We start from the raw sequence: 22,613 nt of genomic DNA, 5'->3' as shown, positions 1-22,613 counted from the left end.
AAATTGCTGAAGAAGAATTTTCTTTTAATTTTCAGACATGTTGTATGTGAAACTTAAATTTAAAAAAAATGTAAAATATTTATAAACTTTGAAATATTTCAGATTGTTTTCTTTCTTTTTTACAGAACCGCATTCTGAGGAAAAGATTTAAGGTAGTGAAATCCATCCAAATCCAGTTGCTTTGCTCTCTCTCTCTCTCTCTCTCTCTCTCTCTCTCTCTCTCTCTCTCTCACTTTCTCTTTTTTTTTTCTTGCTTCACTCTGTAAATTTGTTTTGGGTCTTTTTATGGTTATCCTTTCGTTTTCTTTATCAGGTTTTAATCTCATTGCAATGTTTGTTTTGGTTTTACACAATCAACATACAGGTTAAGGGAACAAATATTATTGTGCACATCAAATTTTAAGCTTGAAGGGTACTTGTTGCTGATCAGCAAATAACCTCCAACCCACGCATGGATAAACTATAAAAAAGTACCCTCACAAAATATGTACCTGAAAACAAATGGCAATGTCCTAAGCTGGATTAGGAATGGCTACTAGAGGTGTGTTATTGTAGGTATAAGCAAAGCTAAATTTTATCTTGACGTCATCTTTACTATCCTTTCAACTGCAAATAGGTACATTATAAACAGGTACAAAATAGTTTCTTTCACAAAATACATAGTTGAATAATTCTGATATAATACTGATAATACTGTATAATACTGCTCTCTGTAACTGTAACAACCATAACTTGCACAAATTTATAAACATAACATTAAACTATTATAGTTTACAGTATAAAGTCCCGCAATCGGACTCTCGCAAACCAAAGCTAGCTAGCAGTGAATGTCAAAAAGAGAAAGAGTCAAATAGATACAACACATTATGCCACAAACGGCCTAACTTGTTAACGTAGACCAGACTAATATAGAACTGGCAAAGCATGATACAGTTACTACTACAAAAAAAGAGAAAAGAATTGAAAAAATTATTAACCACAAAACCGTACGTACCACGAGACTACTCGACATGGTTACCCTACTGCAGAATGCCAAACGTAATTTCCAAGTGGCAAGCCGAAACAAATAATTTAGAAGAAATATGATTAAGCTACATAACGATCACCTGACGTTAAGAACAGGGCCACAACCTGTTGGTGCCCAAGCACACAAACCCAAGTTCCGCGAAGGAGCTTACCATGTCGAGAGCTCGCCAGCACCGTACCCCTAACTGACTTTAAAAAGTTACAAAAGGAACTACATGCTGCTCAAATGGAAAGTGACCTGACCCTGTCGGTGGCTACAGCTGAAAAGGCCACGAGACCTAGCACCTAAAATCCTCGAAAGCAGCGCCCCAGAAGGGGAACCGCGCAAGCGCAGTAAACCAGAAGGGTGGGGGATCAATTACCAATTGGCCGGAGAAGGAATCGTGATGTATTTAAAGGGGAAAGGAGGGGGGGTGGGTAGGAGGGGTGACAACTACGCCGCGCCGAAGTCGAAGTACATGACGTTGTCATTACAAGCTTTCATGATCAAAACAACTACCATCATAATTAACTATCAACTATAATCAATTATCGTCTACCTACCTTTATTCATCATACCTTTTTCTCATCGTACCTCAATCCATTAATCATTACTGCTAAGTGTGCTAAGTAAAATACTACTTGCTTCCTATCTTTCCACCATTCTTTCTACTATTTCGTCTATGCTTCTCTTTTCCTGTCTGGTCTGAACATTTATCTATAATTATCTGTTCCTTCTTACTCCTTCGTAGAGCTTCTTTTCCATGTTTGATACTTTTGATATTATCCTAGGTGCTTTTGCCTTCCTGTTTCCTGGATGTTAACACACCATCTCATTTGTGCTTTCTTATCACTATTCAGGTTCTACACTTCCTTTCTGGCTTGTAAATCGTAAAATGTAATCCTGTCTCACCTCATATCTGCCACCATGTAACTCATAACTATCTCACCTTTAGCTCCTATCTTTCCAGTATATTGCTTTTTTTTTGCTTATCTGAACTCAGTACTTGGTTGTAGAGACAAATCATAACTTATGATGCATCTGTTTGAACTACACTTTAACATACACAATTTATACATAAATTAGTGACTAGCAAACCCATTATTTAAATTGCCATCTGTGTCCATATCTTTTACGTGGATTGTAATATCTGGTTGGCTCATACAAAATAACAATTTTTTATTTTATAATTTTTTTTATGTTTGTGGTGATGGATCTTTGGTAAACTCTGGTATTTTTTTTTATTTTTTGAAATTGCATTTGGAATTAGGTTGCATGCACTAGGGGTGGTAATGAATTGTTATACAGTTTGTGTTAAGTTTTTTTAAACATGCTCTTCTCAAATAAATTGCGGACTTATATTTCTAAGGTACATATTAATTATGAGATCAAAAATCAAAATTAGAAACTAAATCTGTGTTGATAATGCAGATATCATTATGTACTTAAACAACTTGCTTAGTGTTAACTCCATTATTTTAGAGAATATGCCTTGGATTATGATTTATATACTAAAATTATATTAATCATTACATAAGGATCTTTTTATCCATGTCAAGTAATTTTATAAACTTATGGATATTAATATTTATTAGTATATAATGTTAAAAATGCTATGTGTTAATTTGAACATTTAAAGTTATGGTACATGTGGCCAAAATCATAAAGCATGTTTTAGTAAGCCTGTAGTAATGTTTTGTTTGTTTTTGTAGGTGTCCAATTATGTTTCAAATATGCATCATCATAAATCTTGGAGCGGTCACTCATCAACTACCAGAGGAATAACGTTCTCACAGTATCATAAGATGTCATCGACAGAAACTCGACATTCCAGAGCACTTCAGAATATTCGTAGGGCATCTTCTGAATCTACTGCGTCAAAGTTATTACGATCATCTAGAAATTTTTTGCAAAATAAGACATCACCCAAAGCTGTGAAAGATGTTACCAAGGCTTTGCCAGGTAATCAGTCACAAATGACTTCAGTTACAGATCAGAAAACCAATTTCCTGGAAAAGGAAGATGTGTTGGATAATTGTGCACCAGTAACAAGAAATATGTTAGCTAAGAAGATGAGAGGTAACAAGGTGTTAAGTCTTTCCTCAGAGGGCAAAGCCAGTAGAAGCTCAAGGTTTGTAAGAAAATCTGTAATCAGTAATATAAAGAGCAAGTATCGAACTGCCCCAAGGAAAATACTTGTTCCTGTGCCATGTCATTCTAAAGATCAAAAACAGCTTGTATCTCAAGTTGCATTGCCAAGACGTTCTGGAAGAACTAGTGTCTTGCGGGAAAAAATAAATGATAATGTAATTGTTCCATCTGTTGCTGTGGATGCATCTATAATTGAAGACAGTGCTTTGAACAGTAGCAAACCAAGTTCTCAGTCACTCACAGAAGGAAATTTAGATTGCAGAAAAACTATTCCAAGTGAAAAATTAGAAAATCAAAACTCAACAAATAATACTCTGAAGAGTGAGAATTTTAAACCAGAAAAAAGAAAGAAAGGTCAAATAAAGTCACCTGGAAATGGCAACAAAACTAAAACAAAAATGTTAAAGGTTTCGAATAATAAATATGATATATCTGAAAAAGATGAGAAAAAAATATCATGCAAAGACTGTAGAGTTGTTTGTGACAATTTGTGTCTTCCATGCAAGAACAATAACTCAGAAATACAAGACAAAATGGCTAATGGTGCACATGAGTCACAGACAATTCCAACTCCTAGAATGTGTTTATCTTGTGGTAGAAAGTTCAAAGCTATCAGTGCATTAGAAAAGCACTTACAGAAATGTGGTGTTGCAGTAAATAAATCTGTTGAAGAAAATAAATTAAAATCTCAGAGACGTTCTATGAGAAAACTACAAATTAGTATGTGCAAAACAGACGGGTCTAAAGCGAAAGAGATAGATGAGAACATGCCGCAGTTGCAGAAAGAGGAGCCTTTGGAAGTTTTACCCGTAGCTGAATCTGTGAAAAAATGTGAAGATATAACAAATGATATTCCTGTTCTATCACCAGTCTTGGAAGATGCAACGATCCATACAGTTAATGTTTGTTACAATGAAGAAAACTGTGTTAGTGCTAAAACTGAAGAATTAAGAAGCAAAAGGAAATCAAAACGAGGTCAGAAAGTAGAACCATCTAATGATAAGATTTTAAATAAAGAAAAAAATGAATGCTGTGGGCAAGATTCAAATGCTGTTGAACTGGCAAACATAATTTCTACTAAAAATGCAATTCAGGGTAGTAAAATTAAGGTAACCAGAGCACTTGCCTCTGCTGAAGATCAAACTGTAAGTTCATCAAATGGCAAGAATTTAAAAAAGGTGCTCTCTAAAAAAAAAAATCACGCAAACAAAATTGTTGTTGCTGTTGCCAAAGAGAAAGAAAATCTTAATGTTGACATAGCAGTTTCAAGTAATCTACTTCAAGTTGTATTAGATACATCAAAAGATGCAGAATCTGTGAACACAAGTGTGCTTGAACTAAACCCAGATAATAAAATAGATTTATCTCTTACACAGAAAAGTTTAAAAGCAAACACTAATAGAAAAGATCATCCTGGGAAGAAAAAAAATGTAATTGGGAAAAATAAAAGTATTTACAAAGTAGGAAACAAAAACACAAAAAAAGCTAAGGAAAAGACTGTAGAAAAAAGGCATATCAGTGTTGAAAATCAAGATTATATTGCATATACTGAAATTGTATCTGATGGTGTGAAAAATCATATCAAGAACACAAAAGGTAATCAGATGACAAAAAAAGTAGGAAGACCAATGAAAGTCAAGAAGCAGGTAGTAAAAAGTAACAATGAGAAAAAATGCAATAAATTAAGATCTAGTAAAAGACTGTCGAAAATAGTCTCTAACAAGATTGTTGCAGAAAGTATTTCATCAGAGCATAGTAAAACTTTCTTAGAGAAAGATAAAGGGGAGTTAGGAAATGTTTGTAACGAAGTTCAAGCTCAAGACATGCCACGGGATAAAACTGTTTTGTGTTGCAAAGAAAGTGATTGCAAATGTTCCAACATTGATGTATCACCTGAATTGTCTCTAGATGTAGTTGAAAAAGGGTTGGGTACTATTGAAATACAGCTACCATCTAAAAGTCCTGGAATTGAGTGTGTCATAAAAAATTGTGAAGATGCTGATAAAACTTGTACTGAAGCTACTATAAGTTTTCCTGAAAAATTTGATTCACCTCTACATGGTTTACCAGATATTGACAATGCTAAAGAAAAAGAAATTGTTTTGAAAGACGTCATGGAGATGGAAGATTGTAGCAGTGTAAAAAATGGAGAGTTCAGTCTAGAAACTAGTGTTTCTTCTGGCCATAGTTACTTTGTTCCTGATGTTCTGAATGAATTGAATAATGATGTATCCAGCTGGAAAGAAAGTGATCAGTCTGGTTTGAAAAAGAGTCTCCAATGTATTTCAAACAAGAAAAATGACAAAATACCTAATTCTATAAAATATAAAACTAAAACGTTAAAGTTGTTGACTACAGTAAACAAAAAAAAATTCAGTCTTGATAACTCAGAATGCAAAAATAATTATAAAAGTTACCAGCTAGAAAAGTTTGAGTGTTCTGAAGAAACAAATGCAAATGACAAGAAAATTGATCTAAAAGATGTTTCGGATACAATTTCTCTGTTAAAGCCAGTGGTGAAAAATCCTGTTGAAATTGAAAATGATAGAAAGGAAGCACTTTTAAGTATAAGTTGTTTGGGAAAGAAAGAGACTTGGAAGAAAAACAAGCTTACAGCTCCTGAAGAATTTGGTACTACTGAAGTAACTAAAGAGTCATGTGTATTTTTACCACATGAAATTGTTCAGAGTACTGATGAGACACAAGTGAACCTAGAAATAAAATTAGATCAGGAAAGTAAAGGTGATAAGCAAAATTATTCATCTGTGAACCGCATAGGAAGACGAAAATTTAAGTTTCCTAAAATTAAATCTGGTGCTTTTTCAGAATGTAACTTGAACAGTAAAAGACGATGTCGCAGACGCAATTATCTGTTTCAAAAGTGTGATGAAGGAAACGTAACTTTGAACACATTTTTGTCTGACTTTGTGAGAAGTAATAAAGAAGCAAGTTGTTCTGTGCCTGAAAATGTAAACGCATCTGCAAAATCAGAAATATTGCCTGAAACTACACAACCTGAGTCAGTCAGCACCATTGCAGTGTGTGTGTTAGAAACTCACGTGGAAAATAGTGAGACAGACCATGATACAATTTCAGAAGCTATATTTAGTGACAGTAATAAACTTGATTGTAATATAGTTCAAGATGTCAAGGAAATATGTTCTTCTGAAAATTTAATTGAAACTTCAGGGACAGATTTGGTACTAAATTGTATAATTGATTCCTCAAATGATGATGAATCTGCATGCTCTATTATAAAAGAGCACAAACAAAATGAAACAATCCTGAATACCAGAAATAATGAAGGGAAAACGCTTCCTGCTGAGGTCTCAACATTAAGCGAGTCTAGTCTAGATATTGATGAAGATATGTTACCAATAGCTAAGCTTAGAGAAATAAATCTGAGTAGAGTTCGCAATCTAAATAGGTTAAGCAGAAATAATAGGAAACAAGTAAAGAAAACAAGGAAGTGCAGGATGAAGGCAGCAGAAACGAAGCATTTAAAGATACAAACTATAGGGATGTCTCCAAATGCAAAGAATTCTCCCCCTCGTAATGGTCATAATTTGGAATTAGGTGATTGTTTTGTGAGAAAACCTGAGGAAACAAAGTTACAGAATGACATTACTTTGTCTAATGATGGTTTTATAACTGAAGGAAATTTATCACTTGCCGGTAATCGATTGTTGAGAACAAGACGTAGTAATAGTTCAGATAAAAGTTTTCTTTCTCATTTTGAAAGACGCGAAAGTAGAGCTCGAAGTACTCGCTGGAACTTATCCTATGAAGAAATGTATACTTCCTCTGATATAGCTAGTGAAGCAGATAGTCAAGAATTTGACTCTAATCAAAAAGAAAACAAAGGTGTATTGCAGGAGCATCACAGAAGAAAAAGAAGCAGAAGAATGAAAACTGCTAAACCAAGCTATAATTTCATTCGTCAAGACAAAAAGAGACGAAGATCGCTTAGAAGGTTAACTGTATTACGAAATCAAAGGAAAGCAGAAATGAGATTGGAAACTAAAGCTTACATATGTGGAGAGATGTCTGTACCTGTGTCTTTGGGAAGTGATAATGTTGAAGGAGATATGACAAATGTGAAAGTAACTTTAACAGGAAATATGTTTGAATATGAAAATTTTCACCATGACTCATCAGAAAATAATTATTCTAGTATCATAGTAGAATCTGCAACTGAAGAAGAAATGCTTTCAGAGATAACAAAAACTGCTGTGATTAATAAAGTGTTTTGCAAAAAGCCTAAAAAGAACCATTTATGTGAATCTACAAAGAAAGAAAAGAATTCTGTTATGGATATAAGTGACAAAGAAAGTTTCATTGATGATGTTCCCGTAGTGTTTATGGACGCTTTAGAAAAACTCACAGAATTTACTTGTAATGAACCATCTGGTGAAAATATTTTGTCTATTGATAATCAATGTAGTACTATAACCATGAAGTATGATAATGTCAAAGAAAATAATTCTAGTGAGATTTTTGACACAGACTTAATTGTGAATGAGGAGCTTGGAAATAATGGGGTTGAAGCAGAAACCAGCAACAGTACTCAAGTAATTAAACAAGTGTGCAAGATATTAAAAACTTCAAATGAAAGTCAGGTATGCAGTTCTAAAAATCAGAACACTCAAAGTAAAGAAAACTTTTTTGTAAAAAAGAGAGAGGCTAAAAATAATAATTTTGAGACAACTCGGAAAAGAAAGAAAATGAAACGAAAGTGTTCTACGAAAGGAAATATGAGTACACTAGATCAAGAAAGTGATATAATACCTGAGCCATTAATTGCTACTGATGACATTAATGTTGGCAAGATTCAGCAAATTGAAAATATGCTGCATCATAAAAATGTAGAAGACTCTGTGGAGCTTTGTGAGGCTACACAGACTTCTGAAACACCAGAAACAAAGACTGTAGAAAAGCATAATTTTGATGTAAGTGATACACATTTGATTCTAGATAAAATATTAGAGTTTGCTGACACTGCTTCAGAGAATGATGCACCTATTTTACAAGAAGAAGTAATGGGTGCTTATTCAGAAGAAGAAAGTGCTCTTTATAAAAATAAAAGTTATTTAAACACGAGTCTGGATAACTTAGAAACTGTACCAAATGAAGCAGATGGGAAAGTAGCATCACTCTATACTTTCAATCAGCAGCAGCTAAATTGCTGTTCTCTGAGAATTTCAGAAGATAATAGTGACGCTACTGATAAAGTACCCACCACAGAATCAGACAGCTTGAAACCATTAAATACATGCAAGAAAAATTACTCAAGCACATCAGATCTTAGCAAACACAAGCTATCAGATTTCCATATGAAAAATATGTTCATTGAGACTTCAGGTAATTCTATGGCCACTACAGAAGCAGCTGTTGCGAATTTTTCAAATACAGAAGTTTCAAAGTTAAATTCAAATACAATTGCTGAAAAAATTGTTTTTGAAGAGCATCGTCAAGATGGAAGTAATATAGGGTTAGATTTGGACTCGCCAATCATGTTTTCAGATGAAGTGCCACTTTCAGTAATTGCAAAACAAATAAGTAATGGTAAGCATAGGAAGAAGAAGCAAACAAAAGGGGTAAATTCAAGCCGTTACAGCAAGAAATCTACTTCGAAAAACATTGAAAAAATCAGAGAGGTCTTTGTGAATAATAAGAAAAGGTTAAACATTTTCAAGACAACATTGTTACATGATAAAGATTTTGTGATATCACAGGTTGCAAATAAAGAGTATATCTCATCTAATAACATCTCAGATGTACATGAAAATGGCACTCCACATCAGTTAGAACCATCACCTGAATTTAATTCCATGGATAGTACGAGTGAAATTACCTCAAAAGAAAAAAATGAAATTAACAGCATAGAAGAAATTACTGTACTATCACATTTTGTGGGACGTGAAACTATTTCCAAGGATAGTGACACATACAAACAAGATTCACCAACTAGAGTGTTTGAAAAACTACACCAACCATTATCACTGGCTATTTTAGCATCAAAACATATTGGGAAAGAAATATTGGATAGCATCAATAGAGCTTGTGTTGCACAACTCAATAATTTAAAAGATTTTAGAGCTACCAATGTAAATGCAAGTTCACTGCCAATGGAAGAATTAAAAATCCACGAAGAATCTTCAGATGGCCATCCAAAATGGCAACCATCTTTGAAAAGTATTATTGCACTGCCATCTGCATTCAAGGAACTTTGTTTTGATTCACTTCTACTTCGTGAAGTTGAAATACAAGGTGGTACTCTTTCAGAAGGTTTTAATACCGCATCATCTTCACTACAGGATTCTAAAGTTGATCTACTAATGCCTTCTAATAAATATTATGATACCAAAAAGCAAATAGAATTTAGTGATAAACAGAAAAAAAACCCTCCATGTGAAATGCAAGTACCTATTCTTCTAGATGCACTTGTTCAGGGCCCTTCCTTAAATGCAGGAAAAGCTCTTGAATCCAATGGAAATATAATAGAAAAAATAACATGGCCCAATATATTGGAAATACCAACTCCTGATAGCTGTGAAGAACAAAATGTATCTGTACAACTACCTGAAGACCAACAATCCCTGTCATTAGAATTAGATTTGGAGGAATCTCTAATTTTGCAAGAATCATCAAAATCAATCAGTGATAAAGGTGAGAATGTTTGTCCGCTGCGTCCTACATCACCAACCCCTGTATACTTAGAATCTGAATTGCAGCCATCTTTGTTGCAAGAAACTGTGTGCAGTAGATTGACTGATGAAAAACATGCACAAGAAGAGACTCAAAAAGATGAACAGACACAGTTGAATTTTTCACAAATGTATGATAAACCTTCATTCTCTGAGCAACTTGAGGCTGAAATAATATTACCTAAACAACATGTAACAAAAGAAACTGTTGTTGATGCAGGAACTGTCAAAAATTTACAATCTCAAGACAAAATTGTGTTGCAGAAGTCTGTACTGGAAGATAACAGTTGTAAATTGTCTGTGGCAGAGAATTTTGCGGTAAACACCCCAAAAGTCAAGAAGACTAAAGTTCATGCACCAGAAAAGCTTCAGGTTCAGCTGCCATTGTTAAAAATACGTGATGTGCAGTTTTTGTTAGCACACCATGTGGATATTCAGAAGACAACTTACGAAGACTCAGATTCTCAGCAGTCATTGCCAGAAGGTTCTGATTTGAAAGATACCAGAGACCAGCAGAGCAGTCATGTTAACTCAACACTACCAAAGTCTGTACCTAACCCAGTTAAAAGTAAAGTCTCTCTTTCAAACTTTCCCCATGTTGGGTTAGATCTTCCTTTGAAGAATAAAGGTGTTAATTCTTCACATGATACAAATAAGTTGCCATCAAGTGTAGAATATGAAAATCCATTACATATTACTTATAAAATTGAACCTCAAGTGCGTGAAAAAAATAGTGAATCATGTACACACGAAACTGATCACACTCAACAGCAGACTTCTTTATTTGATTGTTCAGCTACATTACTTGCATCACAGAATAAAATAAGTAAAGATGATTTTATGTCTCGGATACCTGTGTGTCCTGAATCGTTGTGTAATCAAGTCAATAACATCACAAATACTTTGCAGTTGCCGATAGCTGAAAAAATTGATTCACGTGAGTATGGTAAGGCGATGATTTCTTTGCAGCATGATGAATTAGATGTGACCGTAGAAACATGTGACCATGTAACTCCAGAAGTGCTGCCTCAGCCATGTGAAAATACAGTTTCAGTACCTGATGGTCTATCAACACAAGCTCAAGAGTACAATATGCATTTGACCATAGAAAAACATAATTTAGTAAAGCAATCAGAATCCATCAAAGACATAATATGTCAAGATCATGAAATTATAATGACAGCGGAAGAGAAAACAGAACAGCACAGTGTGAAGAAAGGCAATGCTGAATTTCTCATTTCTGTGCCAGATGAAAAAACACTTACAGATAAGTCACAGCTAAAAAAAGTTCACAATAAAGTTCTCAGCCATTCAGTTCAAGTTTCTAAAACTAATGAAAATGAATTATGGCTAAATCAAAATAATCCATGTAAACAATTGGCTGTCAGTCAAATGCCAATACAAATTCTAGAGAATGATACCTGTTGGGCACAGGAGAATGAGTGTCTTAGTAGTGATCATCTTCCAAGGGAGCAGATTACTGATTCTGGCCCTGAAATGCATGAAAGTTTGTGCGAACCTGCCTTTAAAACATCTTCACACCAACAGTTTCATGCCAGTCCAACATTAAATGAATGTGAAATGCCAGAACATGCTGTATGTATACTGAAAGGAGGTATGGATGCTTCGTCTGATCATCGAGATCCTGTAAGCCAAGTGCCGGAGATAAATCCTAATATAGTATGGTTGCACAACAGTAATACCTCTGAGGCTGTTAAAGAAAATTCTTCTGTTGAACAACATGAAATCAAATACTCCTCTTTGCACAGACTTGCAGAGGTTGTGATATGGTCAGAGAATAATTCTTCACGGAATTTGGAGAGAGCTTTTTCTAAACAAAGTGAGCTTTGTGCATCTTTAGAAATTTCAGATAATGTGAAATGGCAACACAAAATTGATCCTCAAACTGTTTTGCTTGGTTCTTCCCAACACAGTGATTCAGAAATGTTGGCACCTGAAGACAAAATGAATTGGCCACACAAGGAACATAACATCATTGCGTATCAGAATTCTTCGAGTAAACAATCCAATATCCATTCATCACTAACGAAAGTGTCTGAAGATAAGTTAGTATGGTCTCAGAACAATGAAATATGTATGCCGGTCTTACCTGAGTATTCGTGTGAAAATGTTAGTCAGACTTTTAAAAATTCAGAAAACAGTTTCACATGGTCTCATGATCAAGGTATACATGAACCTGCCCCTCAAAACCTCCCAAGTGCACAGCATATACACTCGCCTCTATTACAAATTTCAGAAGCTACTACAACTGTGTCACAAGAAGAAGAAAATTGCTTACCAGTATTGCAAAATCTTACCAGTGGTCAAAATCAGTTTCACCATCAAAAACTGAACATCTCTAGAAATAATGTAAGTTGGTCACAGACTATTAAACCTGATGATTCCCTCAGCCAGTTACGCAAGTCGGATATCGAACAGACATCTATCAATGTTCCTAATAGTGATTCAGCTTGGTCTGTGGAAGAAAATATCAGCACAACTGAGTTGCAGTCTGTCAATGTGGATAAAGAAAGAATTAACATGATAGTGACTGAAACCGAGTTAGTTCAGCCACAAACAAGTGTGGCATATACATTTCCTCCACCAGCTGAACATAATATCCACCAGGCTTCATACCCTGATCCTGAATTTGACGTGTGCGTACCACATCATCCGGAAGTCTCAAGATGTGCGCAACAGGAATATTCATTTGAAAATGTCAGAGTCAACCCACATCAGTCTTCTGACACTAGAAGTCTCCAGTTGCATGACCAAGGCTCATATATATCTCTTCGCCAATCACGTTCCTCTGAGGAAAGAACCACAGTAACTGATAGTAATTCAGTGCAGCCTGCTTTCCAAGAATCTGCTACAAATGAATTTGCAGATCAATTTTCTTCACTAGATGATGATGGTGCCCAAGTTTCTACTAGTAGTCGACAAGAGCATGCACTGAAAACATTGCCTCTTGATTTGTTGAAAGCAGCTGAAGTGGAACTTACCTTACCTCAGAAACCAGGAGTTACCGCAGAATTAATGAAAGAACCACCCGTTTTGCCGTTGCAAGAGGGGGCACGCACTAAACTGCTGAACTCTGAGATGCACGCAGCTTCCACGCAGGATTGTGACGGTCGGGAACTAGATTTCCAGGTTGGCAGCACTGCGTGGTGTGGCAGGGAGAGCGATAACTGGCCGAATGAGCAAGCTCATAACGGTGCTGAGTGGAGTGGCCAATCAGAACAGAGTTCCACCCATGGCTGGACCGAGTGGGTGGCTGGAAATGTGAACTGGCCGCAACAAGCAGCACCTCACTTCTACAGCTCCGGGCCAGTAGTGCCAGCTGGTTGCAGTCTGGGATCAATAATAGATTCTGTAAATCAGGTGAGTGCAATGCATCCACTATTTTTTAATACTGCTTGTGTGTAAGACTTGAAATATTTTTACTCCTGTGACAAAAAATTATTTCATAAATTTTAATAGGTGTATTTTTATTTTTATAATCTTTTAGTTACTTTAACAAATTTAGAATGTAATTATGTATATTATTTGGATTTTTGTTACGTAATCTTTCCCAAGCAGGAATGTTGCAATCTTACACGATTTGTGGTATGAAAAAAATATTGCTACTAGAATTTTGTTTGCTTCTTAAACCATTTTTTTACCGTTAGCTTTCAGCTAATAGATAGTTTGTATCCTTGATGGCAGAGACTTTTGTTTGATACTTTCAAATTTATTGATATCAGTCTTGAGCTGGTAACAAAAAAAAAAATCAGCAATCTTATTACATACTTGGTCTTAGTCATTTCAATGTATATTTTGTTTTCAAACATGTTGAAATAGCATTTAAAGCTTTTGCATTTTTTAATCTTATAATTAGTACTAAATAAAATATATTTTAATATAGTTCTATTAAAGCTGTGCCAATACGAATCGGCAGATTCAGGAATTTTCAGCCGATATTATTGAAAAATGATAGTGCCTGTCATAACCTAAAAATCCACCAGTACCCTTTACACTTTTTGTACTACTACACACTTGAACATCATTTCTTAGTTACGTGTGCCAACCATACATATCAAACAAACATCATATGTTTAATAATTTTCTTGAATCTAATTGTTTCCCATATAAATGTTTGGTACCGTAAATTTTAGCCGCCACACCCGTTGAGATGGTATTGGAATTATCGTTATTGAATTGTAAACATATCGCAATTTTGCACATTTTATTTTTTTTTTTTGAGAACCAATATAATTCATTGTTACCTATTATTAAATAATGTTATTTTAAATAATTACATATTAAATAATAACATTTTCCAGCCTCCATTAGTAATTTTATCTTTCAATAAGCAACTAACGGGTCGTCAACAACAAAAATGAAAACGAGCAAAAAATACAAATTTAAAAAAAGAGAGGTTATGTTCTGTTAATAAACTAAGACATGTGCATTCCATGCTTTTCTTAAAATGAGTTATATTAGGTAAATTAGTAAATTTATAAAAATATTTTAACCAAAATTTCTCGGTTTGGAATCAGTGAATCTGCAACAATTGTATCTGCATATTGGCAACATTTTGTGATTTGCTGCAGCTCTACTTTCTATGCTTAGTCAATAATTTTAAATTAAATAAATTTCCAAGCTACTGAAATATTAAGAAAATAATTTGTTACATTTAAAATAGATTATCAACAACTTATTCTTTCATTGTTGCATTTGTATGGTGTATTATAATCCAAATATATTTTAAATCATTAATCTCAAAAGTAAAAAATATATATATAATATAGGTATAAAAGTTTGTATTATTGTTTATTGTTACTTTAATGAATGTATGCATGCATGATTGAATGCCCCTTCTGTGCATTAGTAATTTCATAAATTGCCTGAGAATACACCAGAGTGCATATTTGGTTGTTAATTTGTGCACATTAGCAGCAATTTCTCCATCACTTCTTTTTGTGCATCATCCAAAAGGTTTCTCTTTGTGACCCAAGTTGGTGCGATGCTAAGCAACTGCTCTCGCATTCCAAAGACCTGGGTTCGAAACTCAGTTGGGCCATACGTATTTTGGTTTTTCATTCCAGGAAAATGCTGGAATTGTTAATGGCCAATTTTTTTTTTTGCAACATCCCTGATCTGTGTTGTGTTTTTTCTGTCTCTGACAACCTTGTTGCTGATGAGACATTGAGCTCCCATTTAGAAAGGAAAAAATTAATGTGTGTGTGTGTGTGTAACCCCAGATCCTGAACGAAGGCGGCACCAGCGTGTCCAGCTCGCCGGGAGCGGACTTCGGCAGCTACACGGCCCCGCCTGCGGGCTGCGTGGTGCCCAGGGGCCTGAGGGAACTCCAGCGAGCCATGGGGGCCACTGACGAGGAGATGCTGATGCTGCAGAAGCTGGGGGAGAACTGCTGCTGGCCGCTGGAGAACGCGGACATAGTCGACCTGGACGGCCAGAAGCCGGCCCCCGAGAGAGGCGCAGCGGCTCCCGAGGCTAAGGAAGCCGACGCGGCTCCCGCCGCGACGAGCCAGCCGCTTCAGAGCGTCGCTAGGAAGGTAGGCGTTTGTTGCAACCAAGATGTCTCATCAAGAACTTAAAAAACCAGATTTAAAAAAAATTTAATTATCCATTAGCCGTATTCATCAGCATTGGAAGAGACACTCTACGTAACAGCACTGCACTTAGCCTAGCATTACTTCTTTTTTTTTTAACTACTTGCATTTCCGATTACACTTTCCCACATAATTGTGAAACACCATGAAACTCATTTAACAATGACAGCTGTAACATGTGCTATTTCAACATTGTGGATGTTGCAGTGAGCCTGTGGGCTGTTTGGATTTTCTTCCTCCTCTCCCCATTTTCCCTTTATTCCTGAAATGCATTCCATCATTGTTGCATTTTGTCCCTTGTCCGTGTAATGGTCTCTACAAATAACTTGGAACGCTATAACTTAAAACAGTCGTAACTTTGAATTCTTGCAAAAAAGATATACATAAATTTTAACAGTCATAAATTAAAAATACACATTTTAGAATCATCACAACTTGGAAACATACAATGCTGAACCATATAATTTAGAACTGTTGTAGCTTAGAAACATACAACTTAGAATGTTCATAGCTTGTAAACTCGCAAGTTAGAACTACATAACTTAGAACTGGCATAACGTAGATAATTCAATATTGTGTGTTCCTGAGTTATCACAGCACCATGTTTATAATGACCTCAGGTGTTGTCAATATGTTAAGCACTGAGTTATTTTTCATTTTTTCCTCCCAAATTTTTAGTGGTGATAAAAGGTTTGAATAATTATTGATAGAATTTTGTATTATTGAAGAAAAAAATACAGTTTCAGTTGTAAAAAAAAATTTAATTAATTAAAAAATCGGTATCTAAATGTGTGTGCTTTGAAAGGTGGGATGGTAGGGTGGCAGACAGAGGAAATAAAGTAATATTTTTGAACTTATTTCAGCTGTTCAATGAGTGACAGTCATGAATAAGAAGACAGTCTTTGTTTTATTTGAAGCAGCGTTTTAGTTGTGTGATGCGTGCGGGGGGCAGAGCGTAATGCAGCTGGGTCGCAGGCGGCGGTGTCGGCTGGAAGGCGGCAGCGCGCGGAGGACCGGCCGTTCGGGCAGAACATCCTGACCCAGTACGAGAGCAAGGAGATGGTGTGCCCAGTGTGCAACAAGCACTTCCTGGGGCTGACTGCCTTGCAGACGCACGTCACCAGCGCTCACAACCTCGACCACGCAGCAGACAGTGAGTGTCGCGCAGTAGCCAAGACCCTGCCCGTCTGTGCGGGCTCCTCGCAGCCTTTCGTGACTCCACTGCGATCAGAGTGATTTCGTGGTGATAAATTTAGATGAAAGGAAATTAGCAAGCATCCTGTTAACAAATATGTATATCGTCGCCCACAGAAATTCTTTCAGCAGAACCCAGAGACACCGTGCAAAGGTGTGAAAATCGAAACTGGTGGTTCCTACGTAGTGTTTCACTCTGAAGACTGTCGCGCCCACCTCTCTCTCCAGGACACGGAGTGGCTGACAAATTCTTTCTCTAGTTATGTGTGATATTGAAATTAAATGCAGTTTCCTCCTACTAATTAAATATGTCTTTATTAGTGAGAATGGGTTAATGAAAGGAAAAAAATAATGTGTATTAATGGTTTGTGTGTTTAACGAAGTAAAGAGAGGCAACATTTCTGTATTAAATTCAGATGTTACTGAAAACATTTGGTATCAAAGTATCAACTGCAATACCAGTCCTTCTTCAAAATTTACCTAAAAAGGTATCAATTTTTTTATCTTTTAATTTTGACATGATCTCTTACTGATGCAGACTTTTCTAGTGGTGCACCGATGCGGATACCGATGAATCGTAATCGGCGATTATGGGTACTTACCGATTAATCGTAATCGGCGATTATCTTAACGATTACTTTGCCGATTATTTACATCCCGGCGTAATTAAGTAGGTTTTTACCTTGTAATATTTTATTACACATTTTAGGACGAAATACGGTAATATTTGTATATATTACAAAATTCATCTAACTCCGTCATATCATAATTACAGATATTTCGTTAAGTTTAATAAATCTGATTGCCTCGAACAATAAAAAATTCATTTTTCCTACACGTTTATTTACGTTTCGTCTTTTGTTTAGTGGCCTTGTAAATTACCAATAGCCAGAGACGTAAAATAGATTGCACGCAATCAATCTTTTCGAGTTGTAGTAGCAGTTCAAAATCGTGGTCCCGATATCTTCTAGTTTTTATCACTGTGTTTTACAAACTCGTTATGGGCGTCTTTGGTAACATTATCCGTTTGTTATTTGTATGTGACGTGAAAAGTGAAAAAGTATTGATAATTTTATATATTCAGTGAACATAAATAAAATCACATGTGCTAGAATTGTTTTTTAGTCATTTTTATGTAATTATAGTGAGATGGCGAGTAGGGAGAAAAAAAGTGAAGTGTGGAAATATTTTTTCTATAAACTCAAGTGAACAAAATAAAGCAGCATGTTTACATTGTTAAACAGTAATTTCTTGATGCAACCTTATGTGATAGTCGATAATAATGCTAGTTTTCCGCAACAAAAACTTACCCATTGTAAATTACAATTATTAGACTGTAGTTCAAGTTGTTTACAATAACAAATATAAATAGAAGTTAATTTAATTTACACTTTACAATGACTTAATAGTGTATTTTATATATTTTTATACGGTTATAACTGTATTCTCAATTTTACCTAATCTTGTTTTTAAATTCACATGGGAATAAAACTTTTGTGTGCATTATTATTATTACACTTAAAAAAATGTCTTCATTATAATCGGTAACTGAATCTGTATCTGCCGATTATTGCTCTCATAATCGGTAATCGAATCGGTAATCGGTAAAGTCTTATCGGTGCACCACTAGACTTTTCCTTTAAATTATAACTGTTTCACTTCTGAACAAAGTACAAAGAAAGTGCTTAAAGAAATTACTTTTTCCAATTTGTTATCATGTTTTCACTCATTTTTACATTATCACATGTATCAGTGCTACTCTAAAATTTTAATTAGTTTTTAATTTCATTGACCCTTTTTTTCAAAACCACCATCTGGAAAACTATGTAGTATCACATTTTACTTAAAAATTTTGACTTATTAATGTGAAATTTAACATATTAATCTGAAAAACTAATTTAATGATAAGAAATTGTAGTTATTTAATAGGTCACTTTCTAAATTATTTTAAATAGGATTTTACTGTATCCTTCCATACTTTTTTTTTATTTACACATTATTTTACTCAAATTCTTCCAAACTGGTACATGAAATATAGAAATGAAAAATCTTGGTTGAGTTTCGTAATGGGCAAAATCAAACCAAGGGGAAAGAAATAGGAAATTTTATTGAAAAAAATTTAATAATCACCTTAAAAAATATTGCATTCGTTTAGAGTTATTAATCTTCCTAAGAGTAGTACCAAAAAATTTTGTTTTGTGTTTGAAAGGATTTTTAATAACACCAACAATTAAGCATTTTATGAAAGACAAACCATTACTGCAAGAGTTTTTTTTTTTAAAAAAAAGGGAGTTGAAGGGGGAAAAAATCATTACCTTCTTTGTAGGCACAGTATCAGTCCATTTAAAGTCATTGTAAACCTTTTAAATATTATCTAAAACTTTTGTCTTAAGCAATTTTTTGATATATCAACCCTTAACTGCAAGGGATGACTAAAGTGTGGTTGCAGAACAAAAAACTCAATACTCTTTAATGAACAGAGTATTGAGCTGGTCCTAAAATAAAGGCTGTGTAGTGCTGGGCTTTATGGTAAATTTTTGAGTTGCGAAACGTGTCGTATTTGCTTGGTTTGTTCAGGAAAAGCGAAGGCGTCGGAGCGGTCTCGGCAGGCTCTGATCTCGTCAATAGCGTGCTCAAGCCTCTTCCAGGTTAACAACAGTCGCCACATGTGCACTTCCTGCAAGGAGCTGCATGTGAACGAGGAGTCGTTGAGGCAGCACATCGAGGCCACACATGGTGGCGATGTCTTAACCACTGGAACCACACATTCAAGTGATTCTCAGGGATCCACGTGAGTTAAATCTCTCGTTTCCAAGTTATACAAATTAAAATAATATATTTTATGTTTGTGTTTTTTATATACAGTGAATTCTCTCTTTCAAGTCACCCTTATACATGTTCAATTCAATATAATATATAAAAAACTTTGTCCTTTGAATTGCATGCATAATTCAGTGGGCATATCATCATATAATGTAGGATTTTGTTGTCATACTCATATTACCTCAGTAATACGTACATATTTACGGTACATTAGAACAATTGATTGAAGTTTTTTAATATGTGGATGAAACAGTTTTATGTTCATACTCATTTACAGTTTAAACATAAATATAAAGGTTGTTTACCTGATAAACAATCGTTTATTCAGTTAAAACATAGGGGTACCAACATACCAACACCATAGGCATAAACTACTAGTACTTGCAGTTATGGGATGAGATAGGAATCCCAAGATGCCATCTTAGTTTAAAAACTGTCTGTAGTCCATTGATTTTCTTTAGCCTTAAGTTACAATTTATTAACTAGATAAAATAGTCTTCTCCTACTATTAAGAAATTTAAAATGTCTTTGTAGAAAGGTAACTACACAAATTTTCACTTACCAATTTTGATTGCGGGGTGTTTTGTTTTTTTTCTCTCGTAGTTCCTACCTGTTCAGTATGCCCCATTTCTAAGAGGATGGTAGCCATGGTATTTATCATTTACTATAAAAAAAACATTCCCATATCCAAACAACAATCTGACCTTTAACAGTGCCATTAAAATACAATTGGTTTCGGGTAAAATATGTTATTAAAAAAATTTTTGTGCCTTTGCCCATTTTTTATTGTATTCTGTAGTTATCATGATTAACAAAAAACATTTCAGTATTATTATTGCCACAAAACAAAATTCTTAAAGCTGTCAACCTGCAAGAAGTGGCAAAATGTTTTTAATGCTCCGACAGTCACCTATCATATCGAACAGAGCAAAAATGTTAGAAAATACAGATAAACTACAACTAAAAAGGGAAAATGTTCTCTCTTATGTTATTTTACTTAATCTTTTCCATAATTTTGTAATGTTTTTATGTATAATTATAATTACCAATATATTGATTTATATAATTTAAAATTATTTCCAAAATAATATAGCCCTTGTATTAGTGTTTTAAAGCTATAGGAAGTGAAAAGTTATAACATTGCGATGATTTGGTTCCATCAAATGTAACTTAATTAAATGTATTTGTTATTCATTCATTCATTCGTTCTAAGTATTATTTAATTTTTGGACAATTTAATTTCAAAATAGTATGTTTATAAATAGTTATTTTTGATAATAATTTTTGTAGCAAACTTTTAGTGTTTTTAAATATGTATGACAACATCAATATAAGTGAGTAGGCTTAAGAGAGTAGGGAAAAACTTTATTATTTAACTGTAAGAAAAATAATTGTATGAAATACTTTTATCTGGAAACGAGTTATATGGTGAGTTAACTTAGTTATATTTTATTGCATTTGCTTTTGCATCTGCATCGGCATAGGTATTAAATTGTGATCTGTAGGAGCATAATTTGGCATAAATAAAATATTTTTGACTATTCTAAAATAAACATGTTTGGATTTTTGTTTTACGGAGTAAACTAAAAAAAACTGACTTGGGAGTATGTATTTATTTAGAATTTTTAGCTTTTAGTTCAGTATTTTTAAAACTTGAGATGAGCTTTCTACCAAATAATTAGTTTAGCCAAACTCAAGCCACCAAAATGTTCAAGATTTTCTTACCCTTTAAAATAGTCATTTGAGTTATTTTGGGGGCTAGATTTAACCTTAAATAGTGTTATCTGACAACAAGTAGGAGGTTAAACAAACACATGTTTTTTATCCACTGGTAACCAAATTACATGCGTATACAGTGGAGAAAACTGTGCACTTGATAATTAATGGTTATTTTCTCATTTTGTTTACAATACATTTTTGTCCTCTTTTTTTATTGAACTAATCACCACATGTTCATAATCGGTGTACACAAGAGTTCCAGTTTCATGGGACCAACACAGCTCTAGTGTGTATAGTACAATTCCAGATTACTGTACAAACATAACTTGCATTGGATAAATTTTGAGGTATTGATTTGTAACTGTAACAATATGTATGATTGACATCTTAAACTGGCTCGTTCTGTAGGCAACTTTAGTATGCAAAAAAAAATCACAATCTGAGCTCTACCTTTTTTTTTTGTGTACAGACACAAATGTTATGTCAAACCTATTTTGGTCGATGCCTGTGCGTTCGTTTCATTGGCTCGAAAATAACAAGCTATGCAAGTATGCTTGACTATTGAGCTAAAGTTGGCAGAATTGTGAAAGTATCTAGTTTTTTAAACAGATTCGAACAGCAGAACCACTGTTCGCATTTTTAAACTTAGACCCATCTCTTCAAATTATCATAATGCTGTTTTATGTAACAATCAAGTATATTTAACACATTGTGCCTTTTTTTCTTTCTACTTGATTTTTTCATGAGGTGTGATTTCAGGCAGATCCCTGTTTTCATTAGCGATTGTTGTGAATTAAAACCTTGGCCTCTATTCGTGTTTATACTCTACATTATTTTTACAAAATGTCATATGGCCTGACAACATGAGATTTATAACATTGTTTACACTTTGGGAGAAAGAAAATCTTTTAACAGTGTATTGCTAACATTTACTGAAATCACTATTTTAATGTTGTTGCATTTGTTCATTGTTAAAAGGAAATTTTGAGTTAGGAAATTTTACTTCTCACTAATAGTTGATAAATGTAAGCAATGAAACATGTAACTGAGTGTCTCAGGTGAAGTAGTATATGTTTGCTATTAAATATACTTCATGTGTGGCAAGGGCCGTTTTATGAGAATGCGAGGCCTGGGGCAACAATATTATTGTAGTGATAATTTTCAGATATGAAAAACTCATATTTGCATTGACATGTATGTATGTAATAACTAACATAAAAAAGGACAAGAAGTATCATAATGAAATGCAGACTGTATATGCAGAAATATGAAACATATTTATGCAGGGAAAACAAAATAATGTATAACAACACATTTTCTAGTTGAAATGGAGTAATATTTCATAGCCAACACCCACCCCCCAATATTTCTCTGCTTCATTTACGAAAGTCTTAAATC

The 22,613-nt window shown here is 34.3% G+C and overlaps 1 protein-coding gene across 6 annotated transcripts in view; it reads left to right on the top strand.

Annotated features, from left to right (window-relative positions):
- The window catches only part of LOC134531736 (uncharacterized), a 377,288-nt gene that overhangs the window by 316,311 nt on the left and 38,364 nt on the right, over window positions 1-22,613 (top strand). For 5 of the 6 annotated variants that reach the window (XM_063367597.1, XM_063367599.1, XM_063367598.1 and 2 more), the window contains 5 exons: window positions 126-152; window positions 2,719-13,245; window positions 15,108-15,422; window positions 16,455-16,632; window positions 19,251-19,464. In XM_063367597.1, the coding sequence (XP_063223667.1) occupies window positions 126-152; window positions 2,719-13,245; window positions 15,108-15,422; window positions 16,455-16,632; window positions 19,251-19,464 (11,261 nt within the window). The remainder of the gene's footprint in view (window positions 1-125; window positions 153-2,718; window positions 13,246-15,107; window positions 15,423-16,454; window positions 16,633-19,250; window positions 19,465-22,613) is intronic. The other variant, XM_063367600.1, reaches the window with a different exon arrangement.

This window comes from Bacillus rossius, chromosome 5, assembly GCF_032445375.1.
Source record: "Bacillus rossius redtenbacheri isolate Brsri chromosome 5, Brsri_v3, whole genome shotgun sequence".
Taxonomy (NCBI): Eukaryota; Metazoa; Arthropoda; class Insecta; order Phasmatodea; family Bacillidae; genus Bacillus; species Bacillus rossius.
This window is presented reverse-complemented; position numbering and strand designations above follow the sequence as displayed.